The sequence below is a fragment of the Podarcis tiliguerta genome (genome assembly GCF_965153285.1).
Source record: "Podarcis tiliguerta genome assembly, chromosome: 2".
Taxonomy (NCBI): domain Eukaryota; kingdom Metazoa; phylum Chordata; class Lepidosauria; order Squamata; family Lacertidae; genus Podarcis; species Podarcis tiliguerta.
The window spans coordinates 71,704,261-71,721,104 of NC_139535.1; the positions used below are offsets into that span (position 1 = coordinate 71,704,261).

General features: G+C 40.3%; 1 protein-coding gene and 1 long non-coding RNA gene across 3 annotated transcripts in view; both read right to left on the reverse strand.

Annotated features, from left to right (window-relative positions):
* CPEB4 (cytoplasmic polyadenylation element binding protein 4) overlaps positions 1-15,525 on the reverse strand; it is a 52,584-nt gene extending 37,059 nt beyond the window's left edge. The window contains exons 1-3 of one of the 2 annotated variants that reach the window (XM_083430797.1): positions 15,004-15,525; positions 14,276-14,634; positions 12,580-13,731 (exon numbers count right to left, since the gene is read on the reverse strand). In XM_083430797.1, coding sequence (XP_083286923.1) covers positions 12,580-13,704 — 1,125 coding nt within the window. In that variant the 5' untranslated portion in view covers positions 13,705-13,731; positions 14,276-14,634; positions 15,004-15,525. Of the gene's footprint in view, positions 1-12,579; positions 14,635-15,003 lie in introns of those variants that run through there. The other variant, XM_083430796.1, reaches the window with a different exon arrangement.
* On the reverse strand, positions 1,119-12,569 carry LOC310673119. The gene is made up of 2 exons (XR_014508871.1): positions 3,342-12,569; positions 1,119-3,301 (listed from the first exon to the last, which is right to left on the reverse strand). It is a non-coding gene; the product is annotated as an uncharacterized lncRNA (long non-coding RNA).
* Positions 15,526-16,844: the final 1,319 nt, after the last annotated feature.

A 16,844-nucleotide genomic window follows, 5' to 3' on the forward strand; every position in this document is an offset into this window, starting at 1 on the left:
CTAATTCAGAGGTACTCCTACCAAGAAACGAGATACTGTACAGAATACATAATGTCTGCATCATTTGAGTAAATATTTTTCTTATGTGGCATAAAAATTGCTTTAACGCAATTTAGTTTGATTTAATATTTGCATGCCACTTTTGCAACAAAGTTGAGCTCAAAATGGCTCACAATAAAGAAGCATTAAAAACAAGTGAACAGCATTTTGATCAATGCAATCATATCAAATACACAATAAGTAAGGCAAAATCAGTTCTACAAATAATGCAGTTCAAAACAACCGCGTATTTTAAAAAAATCCAAAAAGATTTTTTTTCAGTATTTAAGGCAAAACAAGACCTAGTGAAAAGCATTTCAGAATTCACTGTCACTAAATGATGACCTTAAATATGTTGTGTGTTTTAGACAACACTTTCTCTCATATAAAATCCCACAACTTTTAGGGATCTCCAATAGGCTACCTTTCCATGGATAATTAGATACGTGTACTCAAAATGGAGATTTTCCAGTGTAGCATGGCAGCTCTGGAATACTTTTTTTGGGAGGCCTCCAAGGCTACATCATATGGTGTTAGCTGTCAACTGAACACTTACTTATTTTAGAATATATTTTAGTTCTCAAGTCGCAACATGGATAGTTTTGCTGTCACTGTATGTAATTATATTGATATTTTGCATTGATTTTTTGCTGTGTGTTTTGTTAGGTTGTTGTAAACTACCTTAAGCACATTCAGGATGGAAATGCAGTTTAAATATCCAAAATATATTGAAGCAAATTTAAGACAGTCAAGAGCTACCACCAGTCCTGTTTGGAAAGTAGAATCACAATATGCGAATAATAAACAAAATATTAAAAATATAACCCTGTCTGATGCAAGGCCATGCTTGCCAAATTTCATCAGCTTGACACGTCAAATGCTGATTTAAAACCACAGACTTCAAGCCTCAGTAAAAGCAGTTTCTTAAAACAATTATATTTAGTTCTTATTCAATTAGAGTAAAACATAACTAGATATACATTTCTAAACACTCATATTGATATAAACGAAGTGGTGAAATAGTCCAAGTAGGAAACATCCTTACTGAGCTGAATTTTTACTCTCCTACATTTCTTATCTTTTTCTTTTATTTTTTTACTCTACTGATAGGATATATTGAGGCTTGTATTCCCACCCCTGTGTTATACAAAGGTATAAATAATTCTTTTTAAATCTGAAGCATCTTTAAATATTACAAACAACCTTTTATGACCATGATCTCAAAACCATCCTCTTAGCATTTAAAGCCCAAAGAGCTCATCTGTTTACTTGAAATGCAGCAGTGCAGTACATGTCATTTGCTCTGTGCTATACAGTTATCAGTAGTTCAATAAAAACTGCAAGTCTTGGAATTCAAATATTGGTATTCCACATTACCCAGTGTTACAGATAACAAGAGTACACTGCATACATTGAAATTCCATTCAGTGTAGTGAGACCAACATTGGAATTTACGGTACATAGATATTTAACTGAGGCACAATGACTTGCAGTGAAGGCATTACCATGTTGTCATCTGTAACACACCTCCCAAGTATTTCTCACATACAATAGCCAAAACCATCACTTAGCACGTACTTTCATAGTTCACTCTTGACCGAAACAACAAATACCCAACTAAACAGAAAGTTCAACGTTGTGTCATCTGGAGGAGGTAGAGCACTCTGGAGGAGCCACCCGCTGATGCTGCAAAGTGCAGCATACATGACATACGTCACATGCATGCGACATGCACCAGACCCCCTCAACAATATCCAACAAATATTCGGAGGGGTGAAGACCCCCCCCCCCGAGTTGGCATGCCTGCTAAGATGTGCCCACTGTTTTATATTGCAAATTTCTCATTGTTGTTTTAATGGGTATAACATTAGTCCCAGGTAGTCTACTTAAACTCACCTACCTAAAAAAATAAAATAAAAAATGTTTCTGCCCTATAGGAAAGTATTGTGAACTTACTCTGGACATGGGATTAGCAACAAGGCTTTGTTTAACTATGCACACGAGCCCTGCTTGCAGTTCTTTGCTCCCTAACCTTGAGGTCAAGCTGTAATTTTCCAAAATCAGTAGAGAAATGCCAAGTTAAATACCAGCTCATCTCTTACACCCATTTTCAAGAGGCCAGGTAAGTAATAAAAGCATGGCAATCCAATAGTAGAATTATATTTTTAAAATACAATTCTCCATCAGAATTTGCTTTACTCCCCAACAAGGGAAAAGGTGAAAAGTAAATTGTTAAGTCAATGCTTGAAGCAACAGACCTTGTTGATGCTGAGCTTTGCTGGTATACACAGTTTTTGAGTTTAAAATGTATATCCTTCTCAATTTTTTACCACCTTATTTCCTTAATGTCTCCCTAGGATCAGATGAAAATGAGAAAGGTTTATGTATCTGCACACTGATGACTATATAGCCCAGATCTCAAACTTGGAGATTTCAAGCTTCAGCTTCAACTGTGTCCGTTCACCCAGAGCTTTTATGTAGATGCTTAAGCAGAACAAGGAAAGAACCCTGCAGGCAACTCGCCACAGGGAGGAACAGTAGCTGCCCCAGCATCATTTTCTGAGCCTTGCCTCAGAAGGAATAAGCAGAGCCTACTTAACAGTGCACCCAAGCCCTACCCCCTTGGTCAATGGTACTGATTGTGACTGAAAAGTCCAGAGAAACCAACAGGAACACAGTCCACCTTCTGATGTAAATAATCCACAAAAGTGATAATGGCTGTTTCCAGTCCCAAAGCAGGCTGAAACCCCAGATTGAAATAGCTTACCTTAAGTAATAAGAATTTATCTTATTTTATACACACATTCTTTTGCTCTCGTCTCATCGAAAAAACTTCCAGAAGTAATACAATATTTCAGGTTATCTAGAGAGATTAACTTGTGTTTTGCAAGTTAATCACTGGGCCCTTTATGGGCAAGTTCAATGATGCCAAAGTTTTTTTTTAAAGCCATAGAAGAAACATGCACAAGGGACAATATACTGCAATTGCATATAAGGAAAGTTTTGGGAAAGTCCAATGGTGAATAGAGCTAAACATATTTTTAGCATTACAGGATCCTAACAGACCTAGAAGGAGGTCATTTCCTTTAGATATGTTCATACTTAAAAGTGAATTCATAGCTGGAAAGCCAGCCAATGGAACATCAACGCTTATATTCCCATTAGAGAAGGTAATGTGGCTTAGTGTACAATTTTGGACTTTGACTAGATTGTGATCAGCATGTTCTAAAGTCAGAAAGAAGAAACAGAAAGAAGTCAAAAACTTGTGAAAAACAGAGGAGAGCTCTATTGGTCCCTAATACCTGTCACTCAAATGGAGGAGCCTACACTGGTTCCATCTTCTCAACCAGGAAAGATAACCTTAGTTCACCCATGGTAAAAAAAAAAAAAGGGGGGGGCAACAAGTTATCTCACAAAACAACAAAGAGAGACTATAAAAGAATGGTCCATGTTCCAAGGCAATGCATAATTTTTAAGAACATTTTTAAAATGCTCATTTTCCATTTTAGTTAGAACGCTACTTACCGTACTCTTATCATATATGCTAAGTACGGTGGAGCACTCATGGGTTCTGCTATGGGTCAGCAGAGCTCATGGCTGAGACAGACATTATCCTCCCATTTAATATAAGCAGGGTACTGACAATACTATTCAAACTGACAGCACTTGCAAGTTTCTGCACCAGCCAAAACTCACGCGATTGAGCAAAAAAATACCTATTTAATTTTGAACATCAAACATTAGAACAGAACATTAAGGAAAAGTTTGAAGCTCTTTGGAATTAGTCATCCAGTTGTCATAATTAATGAGTTGTGAGCATCAAGTAGGTGTGATGCCAGTTTGAGACCTGCCACATCTTGCAACAGTATCTGCATTCATGTATCAAGAAAAGTTATGAAGACATTCAAGTCACTGTGTAAAAAACACAGGGAGATCCAGGAAAGCATAGCTTTGACAAGTGAGCATCTCTTACATCCTGTTTCAGCAGACATATACTTAAAAACCAATGAGAGTCTGACCATTCTTATGAGATACAAGAAATTCCTATGAGATGAACTCAGCAGCCTTTCACCAAACCTAACTTACATATGGATACAATGACTGGGTAAGAAGATAGGTGCTGTGCAGGTTCCCTCTACATGACTTACAGGAACTAATGTCTATTTTTACAGACTTTTGACTTCACACTGTTCATTCTTATTTAATTTAAAGCACATAATCTCATCATATTCTGAACTATTCTGCCACCTCCCACCTCTAGGAAGATCTCAACCTATTTTCTTTTCTTGTCAAAGGGAGGCTGACATGTCTATAGTTACTGGTATTCTTCCAAAACACTTTCTTAACATTCTGTATAGACGGATCACTTCACATCTTTCCAGGAGGATTCTTCATATTTAATCAATATCTTGAAATTTAAGCCAGGATAGCTTTATAGGAAAAATGTATTAAGCTGCTATATGCACAGTTCTGAAATAAAACATGCATTATGGCCAAGAAGAAATAGAATACAGTATGTCCCTGCTACCCAATTCAAGAAAAGTTGCTTCACATTTGCAAAGGATGGGTCCATCCATATGCAGAGTGGGTGGTCATGCTTTCTGCTAGTTAAGAAGGAGTATGTCTGAAGACATCTGATAAGCATGCAACTAGGAGCCTAAAGCCTTGTCCACACTTCCACTTGTCCCATGCCTAGCTCAGAAAATGATTTGTGCTTTGGCAAAACCATGCTTAATCATGTTAACAGGCTATCAAGCAGTTTCACTAGAGGTACAAGTAAGGAATAATAATAACTAAAAAAATCAACCACTAAGGGTACAAAGAAGAAACAAAGAATCAACCCCAACTCTTAAACAGAAGTAGGTTTTCATTTTGGGAGTGGTTTCCCCCACTGCAATATGCAGTTAAAAGGAGATGTGCAAGTCAGTTGCAATTCTACTTTCTGTCTCACGTTTTAACACTCAAAAACAAAATCCATTTATCTCTGTGAAGAAAATGTTTGCTTCATTGCGGGAGGGGTGCTCAGGGGTAGGGCACCAATTTTTTTAACCCTAGGAGAGCTGCTGCTAGCTGGAGTAGATAGGGCTTAATATGCCAATGCAGAGCTTCGCGTGTTCATTCTGAAGTGGTACAGTACAAGAGGACTACCATACAACATGGCTCTTACTTCTTTTTCTATATAATAGGAACAGTGTGCTCTTGCCCAGGTCCCCTGGAAATTGAGCCAGTTTTCTCCAGCCAAAGGACAATTTCTTCTGGGGTTGTTTGTATTCTGGTGTGGATGGGGAAGTACAAAAACAGATGCAATGTTTGTCAAATATGAGGAGTGGTTGCATAGCTTCCCTTTAAAATAAACACAAATTGGCTCTATTGGGGGGAATGAAAACAATGGCCATTGCCCTCCGCCAATATCCCATTGGACACCACATCAAATCACTGTGCTAACCTCAAAATACCTATATGAATGAATTAATCAAGTCTGATGACTATATGGGCATAATAAATAAGTAAACAGATGACCAGCAGCACAATAAAGCATGAGCACTTGTGTTTATTTACCGCAGTTTGCTATAATGTATCTGTAGTTTTACTTTAACAGGTGGTTCAAAGGATACTGAATTGGAAAGTCTACAAAGAACAAGCAAGTAATTGTGCTAATAAGAGCCTGACTAATAAAGATTACATTACTAAATAACTGCTTTCTACCACTAAAGAATAGAAGGCTGTCAACCGATAAGGAAATAGCAGCTGTTTCTCAGAGACATACCAGTATCATCATGCATTTTGTACATTTAGTCAAGATGCAAGACACTTCTAAGTAATTAATTAAACCTCACGGTTTAAAAAAGATTTTTGTAAAACTAAACACTGATGGTAGTAATCATCAGATATTTGCTTAATATACACTAAAGGATGTCAGTTAATATTCTGCACTGTGCTATAACTTCATTTGAAAGAGAAAAAAATGGTTGGTGTCTTTCCTCAAGGTTGAAATCATTTTGAAACATGTGCCATTGCTTATCAGCCTCCAAAAGGACAAGGGGACATATTTTAATGCAGAGATTGCACAACTGAGCCAAATTTGCAGGAGTTCTTGCTCCACACACTGGTACCAATCCATAATTTCCATTTTAAAATTCTGTGGATGTGCGCACGCATGTGCATACACACACACACACACACACACACACACACCAGCTTGAATCATACTTCAGATAACAGAAAGGCTCTCTTTAAAAGAGAAAAAACCTGAAAGCACTATTAAAGACTGCATACTCCTGAGGTTTGCCGCATACAGAGCATGCATTGTGATACTCTTGAACATATTAGAAATAAGAGTCACAAATAATTATGGCACATCTCTGCTTTCAAGAAGCTTTGGTGCAAACACAACTTTAGAACTTCAGCAATTTTTCCTGCAGCAGGCAGTGAAATCTTGTTCTGGATTCAGGCAGAGTGCTTGCACTTCCAAAACTAAACCTGTCATCATCTGTGTTCCACAAGCACAGCAATACTTAAAATGGGAGATCCCTTCCAGTGCTCATTTGATGGGAGGGTTGGGTGGCCCTTAATGAAATCCACAGGCTCCACTTTTAGCCAAATAGACAAATAACGCCTCCAAAAGTTTTTGAAAATAGTCACTCTTAAGATGTCACATATGGTAAGGATTCTGGACCCCTGTAATTCAAGCAGTGGCACTAGGTTCTGCAGTTGTATAAAAATTCAGTGGTGCAAAAAGAACATAAAATTATGACATCTACTTTTTGTGTAACCTCTTGCACCATATGGCGTCCCTATGCTTGTACGATTTCATTCTACTCTTACTAGGTAGAACATGCATACACACAGAGTAAGGGTCACGATGTGTCACAGTTTGCACCCATATCACCTGATAGTTACTGCTGAATGTTTCTATATTGTGTTTCCCAGGGTGAGGCAATCTAATCCATAAATTGCCAACATGAATGCCAAACACTGTAGAATCAAAAGCCTGTCTGGGTGTGACAAACTTGCTTGTAGCAAAGGCTGTGGTGTGTCTTTTAAAGTGAGAGTTCTTTGAAGATTAAGGCTTCAGTAACCATGTTTGCTGATGATGTAAGCAATTTAATTGAAGCATTGTTTAAAGAATAAGCATATGTTAACTCATCATATTTTATGCACTGCTCCTGTACATATAAACACACCTGAATTTAAAAACAAGTCTTGGGTTTCTGAAACATATCTAAAAACTATTATTTAAATAATCCTTATCACCTAAGAGGTATCCTAGATAAGTGGTTCTTCCTCACTCATGTCTACCACTCTGAAAAATGCAGGCAAAGGAGAGGAGCAAAAGGAATATAAATATTTCGTTTTACAGAGCAGAAAGACTGCTTCAGCCCCTCTCGCCATGGTTGGTACATTGTCTTTACCATTATGTTCTACCTTCCTTCTACAGCTCTTTCAATGACATGATTTTAAATAGAGGTTCTTAAATGCACTGAAGTTTTGGCTATATTAAAGAAGAGGGAGGGGAAATATTGCAAAAGCCTTTATTGCTTAAGCAAAAACCGTCTAACTCTTGCTGAACAACTTTTGAGTTTTATGAGTTGGAGTGACTTGTACACGTTCTCCCAGACTGGTTCTAGGTAAATCTTGCACATGTATAGCCAGTTGTGGTTTCTTTTTTTGTTTTTTAATGCACTGAATCCAATTTGGGCCTGTTTGGGAAGTGCAGAAAACAAATGCTGTCCCCTGTTGTCCTTCTAGCTCCTTGCTGTCCATCAGAGTAACTGGTTTATTTACATGAATATGAGAATCATTCCAAAACTTCCTTATAAAGGCCACTTGAAAACCCTGGTGCCAGGAAGTGATTCAAGGATAGGAAAATTAAGAACAAATGAGATAAAAATTCTAAATCTGTTTTCACAACTCTTGATTCAAATTATGAGATTTTATCATATAGCCACAGCAGGAGAAAACCATCAACACTTTGCTAGCTATTGAGAAACCACTTGTGTGAAAGCAGCCCTACAGATTTTAGTGGAGTTACCCAGGGAAAAGATCAGAATCTGAACTTTTGTTTGAAATGTCTTAACAGCAAGAAGTCTGTGAGTATGTTTAACAGATGTATTTTCAGTTAATAGATTCAAGATATTTCATAATCTGCTCTAATGTAAGCTAAGCATATAGAATTGCATTCTTTTCATCATCAATAATATATCTTCCTATCTCAACCTTAACTTTCTTTATTGCTAAACAGGAAAGGTGTCCCACTTTTATGAAGAAGTACACAGAAGAAAATCTTTGTAAACATGAGGGCAGAGCATCAGCAAAAAGCAGTTGCTATGACCAAGTCTATTATACTGCTGACTTCAAACAGTGACACAATGGAAAATAAGACAATGAGATCTTTAAAAGACAATAAGACACCAGGAGTGCAATCTTATACTCAGAAATAAGCTCCACTTAGTTCAGTGGAACATCCACAAAAATAACGCATCATTGCCAACTTTCTCCGCAGATGTCCAAATAGTTGCCTTATTGTACAAGATAAAGTTCTATTTAAAAATAACTTATTATTCTTCAATGAATAATAAGCTAACACTACACTCACAGGATTTTAAAAAGTTTTTAAATCAATGTGAAAATTAAATTAATCTTTAGCTGAATCACTCAGCCTCCATTTTCTGCTAAATGGTATGATCTTGTGTGCCTTTCTTAAAAAAGGAAATATCGCAAAGAGATGGCATGTAGTATTATATTATTAAGAATATCCTGCTTTCTCACATAGTTTATCTAGCATTTTCAAATGTTCAAAGTGCTTTGCATACATTTTCTCAGTAAAAGTATATTGCATTGACAGCTGCATTGTATTTTGAAAATTACAAGCAGGTCATATTACAGAATCTAGTCAACATTATTCTAGCCAGGACATTATTTCTACAACCATAATGATGTTTTTGCTTTTACAGCATGCTTACAAACAAATACGGAGCGATCACTTACCTTTCTGTCTATTATCCACCACTGTGTTTTTGCAAGACCAAGCTCCAGCATTTGAAGCAGGCCTAACAACGTAAGTAATCTCCCATTGCCACAAGTAATCTCCCATTCTACCAGGCCAGAAATACTATGCACTGGCATGTCAAATGCATGCATACCCTTTATACTTTAAAAGACTACTGGCAAAAGGGAGAGTGAGCCACATGCACTCACTCCATTGCTCCGTGCTGCATTTCTGGATTCAAACTGCACTGCAGGTTACACTGGCTCTGTGTGCAGCTTTCTTCTCCCTTTGTGTCTTTAGAGACCAGAACTAAGATAACAGTGAGCCACAAGCACAGCTCATATTGCTCTGTGTTGTATTTTTTGGTTGAGAAACCACAGAAGGACAATTCACACTATTTTACAGACCTTTAACCACCACCATGTGGGCAGACAGACAAGCAGGAAAGCCAGCCCATCCACGTCCAGCTGCTACCCGCCCTCCCCCGCCCCCCGGCCTGCATATCTATTCATTAGGGCAGAATTGGTACTGGCTACAGCTGAGAAATAACCTGCATATCTGCTTTAAAGTGTCTGAGCACATTTATTTGCAACCCGGGTCTATAGGTCTGCTTCAGTTGAAGCAGACCAAACGTTGCTTTACACTGCTGCAGACATAATGGCGTCCTACCCTAATAAGATGGCACTAGGGATATCCTCGATATCCAACCAGGGATATCCCCAAGAATCATAATTAGTTGCATACACTGTATGAGCTTTCACACTTCCAGGAATCCCTCCTAAGTTCAAAAATGCTGCATTGTGGAACTGGTTGTGTTCCGATCCCCTCCCCAGCAGCACAGTACGGGAACTCTCATACAGCAATGCAGCATCCCATCCAGGAAAACAGTGATGCAGCAGTGCCAACAGCTGTTACTAGGGGCAGGACTGGATTATGTCACCGGACATACATTTTGGCATCACATTAATATCAACAGTCAAGCACTTGGTCCTTATGTACTGCTATACTGTTCAAGGTGGGTAGAATTTGATTTGTTCTCAAGTGCCCTTAAAGCATCAAATCCTTATTCCTAATTTGTGACAGAAGAATTTAGGCCTATGTGCTTATAATTAAGAGACCCGACTCTAACACTCTGACCACTGGACTATTATCCAGAGTGCATGCTAACAGCCAGTTACCATCCTTCTGTTTACAGTACCCTAGATTATACATAATGTCATGATGAACTGCAGCATAGGTGAATATATATAATTAAACTACGCTCCTGTAAAATATCTACATAAACATTAAAGCCAACATCCTTCAGAAAGAAAGCCAGCTCTGTACTTCTAACAGAGGATCTTTCGCTATAAGAGAAAATCCCTCAAGGATATGGATTCTGTATTTCAAAAGGCATTCAGATGAGACTAAAAAGAGATTCTGCACTTATTATATTTATATAAACACTGCAAAACCCCTCTTTATAGAAGAGCCGACTTATATTAGGAAGCGACTTGTGTATGGATATGTTAAAATAGCAAGAGGTCACCCAGTGAATGGGTTAGTCACGATCAAGTAACACTGCCATCTATTTAAGCCATTTTGTTATAGCTGCCAAGATAGTTTGTGTGTAGTGATACTAAACATGGGCCCAAGAAGATTCTGGCAATTATAGGTCCAGAGACAGCCCTGATTTGATGTATTTAGGGCCTTTGCAAGCACACTTCATATTGCACATTTTGTTTTGAATTGCATATACCTTGCATGCTTACTTGAACAATGTGGGCCAACTCATTTATTTTTTAGTTATTTGTGCAAAGAAAAAAAGCATTATGGATTTTATACTAGAGAAGGCAAATGTCCAAGATTATTTTAAAATTCATAAGAGGATTTGCTTGAGTGCTAGGTTCTTCTTTTGAAGTCCTGCTCTTGTCTTGCTCATCACAGAATTCAAGCAGTGACAAACTGGAAACCATTTCATTAAAATACCTTTCTTTTGCTAGGCACAAGAAAACATCAGATTTGGTCTTGCCATGGCCTTCTGCTTACTGCTTAAGTAAACAGATAACAACTTACTGCCACAAATTATTTTTGACCACAATACAATATAAGAAAAGCATGTGTCAAGATACAGACCATAGCCCCAAGAGTAGCAACCCAAAAATGGTGTGCCAGTACACCAACAGAAAATTTCCATCTCTGACATTCATAGATTTGAGGCCTTAACTACAGGAGTAAGGACACCGTCTTATTCTGTCACAGTGTAGCTACGTTGTCACAGTACAGAATGAATTAAACAGGAAGTCAGAGCTTGCTGCAGTGACAGTGCTAGTGCTAATGGTTTCCAAGGTTAAATTTGGTCTTCTACACGAGCCTTTTATACACTTCCAGTCTGAAAAATTATTTCAAGACTTCTGGCTATACAGCATGAACTAAAAAGTCTCATTAATGATAGTACTTTTACCAGAGAACTGCATGCAAGATAATACAAGAACTTCCACTTCTCTGTGCAGTATAACTAGATTATAAAATATATTTAGATCTTTAAGACTGTATTTAAGTCAAGTATAGGTTTCTTCTGATCTACCGGTTTTCCTATCCCAAATTACAACAAAACTAGGTCACACCATGTTTTTTGCTTATACCATGCCTAGAAATGCAACAAAAATTTTGCAATTTTTGCTTTTTCACATACTACCCATGAATCCTTAGGTTTCAAAATCCTCTTTATAAAAAAAATTAAACCCACCAAGCTTAATCACAAATTCCAAAATAAAAAAATAAAATTGCCATTGTCCAGATTTTCACTGATTACATGGCTGGCTGTTTTTAATAGTAATTAACCTTCAGAAACTGGAGACAAATTCCCAATACATTTTAAGCACACAGCCTCTTTCCTGATAACATATGGCCTCATTTGAACAGCATAGGCCAATGTCTGAAGCGAGTCTATATCTATTTTTAGTAATGACTTATAATCTACCAAAATCTATTGCCCTTGCTGGAGGAGATCAGCTCAACATTTTGTAAGAAAACTGTAAATCCCAGTGGACTATTTTTTTTTTTTTAACAGATGCATTCCTATTGAACGGAGAAATTTCACAAAGCCATAGGCATATTTTCCAATAGTCCAGTTTTAGGCTCCAGTACTTGTGTACTGAAAACATAATGCTATTGCCATATGGTAAAAAAAAAGGGGGGGGATTCCATTTCAGCTGCTCGGTTTTTTTAGGACTTATCCACCCCACAAAAGAATTATTTCAATAATCACTCTTGCAACTGTTTTATTGATCAGGTGCATTAACTTGACAGCAAACTACCTATATAACAGATGCACTCTTAGGCTATAGTTACTTCTCTGACAAACACTATACGGAACATTCATGATTCAGAGATGAGCAATCATGAAGCCTGAAATGTCAAAGGATAAACTATATACAAGAGGTGTATTTTTAAATTAAGTCCTCAGCTCTAATAATAGAAACCATGCAAAAACAACAGAGTCTTGCTATTTCTGCAACCATTTAACACATTTATGAATATTCTATTTAGTATTAGTAGAATAATCTCACCTGAAAAGGAAAGATATTGTCAGCTCTGTTCAAACTGTCTTCCATCCAAGATTTTGGAGCAAAAGCGGAGCTGGGCCGTGCATACTTCTGCAACTGGATATGATTACTTGGGAAATTCTTCTTCAGGGGTGAGATGGAGTTCAGGGGTGTGATTCCTCCATTCAGTCCCCTGCGGTGGTCTCGGCCTTGGGACCCTCCCCACCCACCATATCCACCACCGCCACCGGGACTCCATGAAGAAGACGGTGTAGGTGATGGGCTTTGGTAGCTGCTCCATGGAGAAGGTGGTTTGTTAAGATTATTAGCAAGATGAGGCAGTTGATTAAAAGCAGCATTTCTATGCGTAAATGGAGGTGGATGAGGGCTTGCAGGAGACCTTCTCTGTTGTTGATGCTGATTGTGATGATGCTGAAAATGGGGGTGATGAGGGTGGTGCTGAGAGAGGGGTCCAATCTGAGGGGAAAAACTACCCCCAAAGCCAGGACTGACATGATGTGGAAAATTCTGAAACAGCAGAGCACCATTATTAGCTGAAGCAGGAGGAACCCCTCCCTGATGGAAGAAACTCGCATCTTCATTGATTATTGTTGAAGAAGAAGGAGCTATAGCTGCTGACCAGTTACTGAAACCAGTCAGAGAAGATGCTGTAGATGTCAAGGGCTGGCTTGAAGTACCCAGCCCTGTAGCCTCTTGATAATCAAATCCTGTTAACACTGGCGATTCTATTCTTATTTTCTCCTTCCCATTGCCGTTCTCGGAAGAATTATCCCCCTGGTTTTCTTCAGATTTAGATTTCTCTGATTCAGGCAGCATGCCTGCTTCCTGACTTTGACTAGGGGAAAGCTGCTGTTTTTCTAGGGAGTCTTGCTTTTCCTGTTGCTGAGTTTTAGATTTTTCAGACCCCAGAATCTCATCCTGAATGTTATGGGCAGCTGGAGCAGGAAAGAGCCAAGCTGACCCAGCACTACTGCCATTGGCAGCTGTGTTATTTATAAAAGCAGCGGGGCTGGGGGTTGCATTTTGATGGTGGTGCGGAGGCTGCAGATGTGGATGAAATCTGACTGGAAAAGCTGACTTATTCCCGGTGTTGTTTTGCACTAACACGCCAAACCCGTAATCCCCCATTTATTTTATTTAGGATTTTAATTCCGCCTGGAAAGAAAAAACAAAACAAAACTTTAAAATGTTTTTGTTCTTCTACTAAAGCAAGATAATTGAAAATTACTACAGATCTTTCACCTCCCCCTTCTTTCCCACCTACCCACTTGAGATATCTGATTTGGATATTATTCCTGGAATCTTATTAATGAGATCACTTAAAATATTGACATGGATAGACTTGTGTTCACTTCCTTCAAATATCCAGAAGGAATAGAAAGTAAATCTTTGGTTAACAAAATAAGAGGTTTCCTTTTTTTCTAAAAGGAAATGCACAAGAATGAAGTGGGGATGAAAGAAAGCTCCTGGGAATTCTTTTTTAAAAAGATTTTTAAAAAACTTTTTTGCCTTAACAGCCGCTTCAACCTGCCCATGTACACGTTAATGGAAACAATACCATGACATCTGGTGCTCCTCACTCCTTCACAGCTCCAAAAATATATTTAAATCTGGAATAATTTAATAAATTCTATATAATCTAATATATATCTGTGTTCTATTCTAACAGTCTTTGCTGCTAAAAATCTGAAATTTTTACCTCAAGATTTCAATGGTGGAGCAAGTTGTACAGGAGAGCTTTCCCCACCCCCCCAACCTGTGCTGCTACTGCCTTTGCCTTGTAGGACTATATGTATAATATGCTCTATGCAGATGCCCTTCTGACAAGTCCTTTCCATATAAAGCAGGGGAGGGTGCGAGGATTTGTTCCTGTTTTAATCTCTAGATATCTGCATTCACTGCGTGTTGTGTGTATGTGTACGGACTGAGTTGTGCAGGAGGAGGGTGGATTCTTGTTGTTGCTGCCGCTGGTTGGGTGGGTTCCTGGTTGCTGCTTTTCCGAGCTCGCTTCCTATTATGATCCGATATTTGTGTGTCCTTCAGATGAATCCTGGCTGCCTGCAGAGGAAAATTTTCACCTCAGAAAAATCAGCAGTCAAGTGTTTGGAGGGGGGCGGGGGGAGGGGATGGGAATAAGTATATCTGGCGAGCAGAGTTTAGACATTTTAAAGCCATCAGCAGAATAATTTATTGTGCGACAGCGGGGGGGGGGGGGAGATCGGGCTCAGATCCTTGGACTGAGAATATTTAGAAAGCGGGGGGTGGGGTGGGGAGGGTTGGAGAGAAGAGAGACGAACCTCTTTCGAAGGTGGGGGAAGGTGAGGAGGGAAATATAGGGCTGATGCCGCCCTTGCTCCCTCGGAAGGGGGGGGGGGAGAATGAAACGGAGCAGGGATTTCACCCCCACCCCCGCAGAAGGACTTTTACCTCAGGAGGGGCGCAGTCTCCGGCGGGGAGGGGATGGCGCTGGCGGGGGGCCGGGCTCCTCTCTCCCCCATGGGAGCCGGTTTCTCAAGGGAGGGAGGGTCACGAGGATCGCTGGGTGGCGAAAGAGCAGGGAGGGGCGATATCAAGCCTGGCTCCGGAGGTTGGAGGAGGAGGAGGCGGCGAGGGAGGCGGCGGTGGCGGTGGCGGCTCCCAGGGGTCCTGCCTTTCCTCCCGCTGCTGATGCTCCGGGGCTGCGGCGGCTGCTGCTGAGGCTGCGGCTGCTTCTCCTCCGCCTCGGCTCCTCCCGGCGTCGTTCTTTTCCCCTCATGTAACACAACTGTTTCTCGGGCGGGAGGACCGGGGGGGGGCTCCTGTTTAGTCACGAGGCGCTGGGCTACTCTGTCGATCCGCCGGTTCGCCACTCCGGCCCGGCCGCCTCAGCCGCCGCCGCCGCCGTCGTCGTCGTCTCCACAGGACCGAGCCTCCGATCGAAATGACAACCAGCTGGAGACAGGCAGCGCGGCACTTCCGGTTCAGAGAAGCCACGCCTCTTCCCCCCCCCCGTCTCTCCTTCTCTCTCCCTTCTCTGGCAGCGGCCACGCCCCTCCCTCTCCTCCTCAGCCGCTAGGCCGCCTCTCCCTAAGCCAAAAGAGGGACTGCGGGAGTCGGCAGCCCTTTTGGATGAGGGCAGAAATTGTTCGGCGCGGTGGCCATCTTTGTTTTGGGCAGTTTTCTTTTCCTCAGAGCGAACCAAGGCGGACATGTTGGTTTAGGTCGGGGAAACTCCCGTGACAGGTGAAATTATAGTTGGCCTCGCTTAAACAGCCATTTTTGAATATGGCAGATGTTAAGGTTTTATCATTGGTTAAAGGGCTCACTGAAGATTGGCTTGTTTTATGTGCTGGAAATTAAAGCTGCATCACACACACATATATGCATTTATATATATATATTTATATATGTATTAAGTATGTGTGAGAGAGAGAAAGAGACAGGTGCAGGTTTACTTACCAGCACATATAGATGCAGTTTTTATTCGAATAGGTCGCTTAAACATATATAGGCGACCACGAATTCGAAGAAGAACTCTGCATCGAAGTTAAGAGAGAGGTTGACCCTAGTTTAAGTCGTGAGACAGGTAGAAAATGCTTTTTAAAAATGCTTTTTTAAAGAACAGTTTTCATTTCAGGTCACCCCACAGGAGAATGTTGTACGTTTCGCCTTCCATGACAGTTCATGTTTCTCCTCCTTCGGCCTCTGCTCGAGGCAATGAGGAAGTTTAAACTGCAAGGATCTTGCGAATACCTCGATAAAAACCATTTTGCTGGAAATACTAAGCTTCCTCTCCTGCGGCGACTTTGGGGAGAGTGCAGAAAGGGTGAAAAAGAAAAGACTCGTTGCGGGGAGAGACTGTCGATCTCTTCCATGTGCCAATTTTTACTGCAAGAAGGTGCAAACCAAATGAGACAGAAAGGATTTGGCTAAGCACCAGCGAGCGCTCCGTGAACCCACAGAACAGGCCAGACCCAACTACGTCCTTATGGATGTTGCATCAACAGAAAACCAAAGGGCACCACCTTTGCTGTGTGGGTGTGTTTGGTCCCACTTGGTGATAACCTTATGGACCGACCTCTCATGCCCCCCGCATGTCTCTATTTCCGCAACACGAAAAGGCACATGTTTACACATACGTACCAAAGACGGAAATCGCCGTTGGCAGCGTAACAATTTACTTATGAATCCTATCCAGGGTTAACGCCTCTCTGTGCTGTGGCTGAACAGACGGCTTGAAACTTGCGAGGGCCAGGGTTCCTTTAAATGCCAGCACGCCTTTGTCGGTG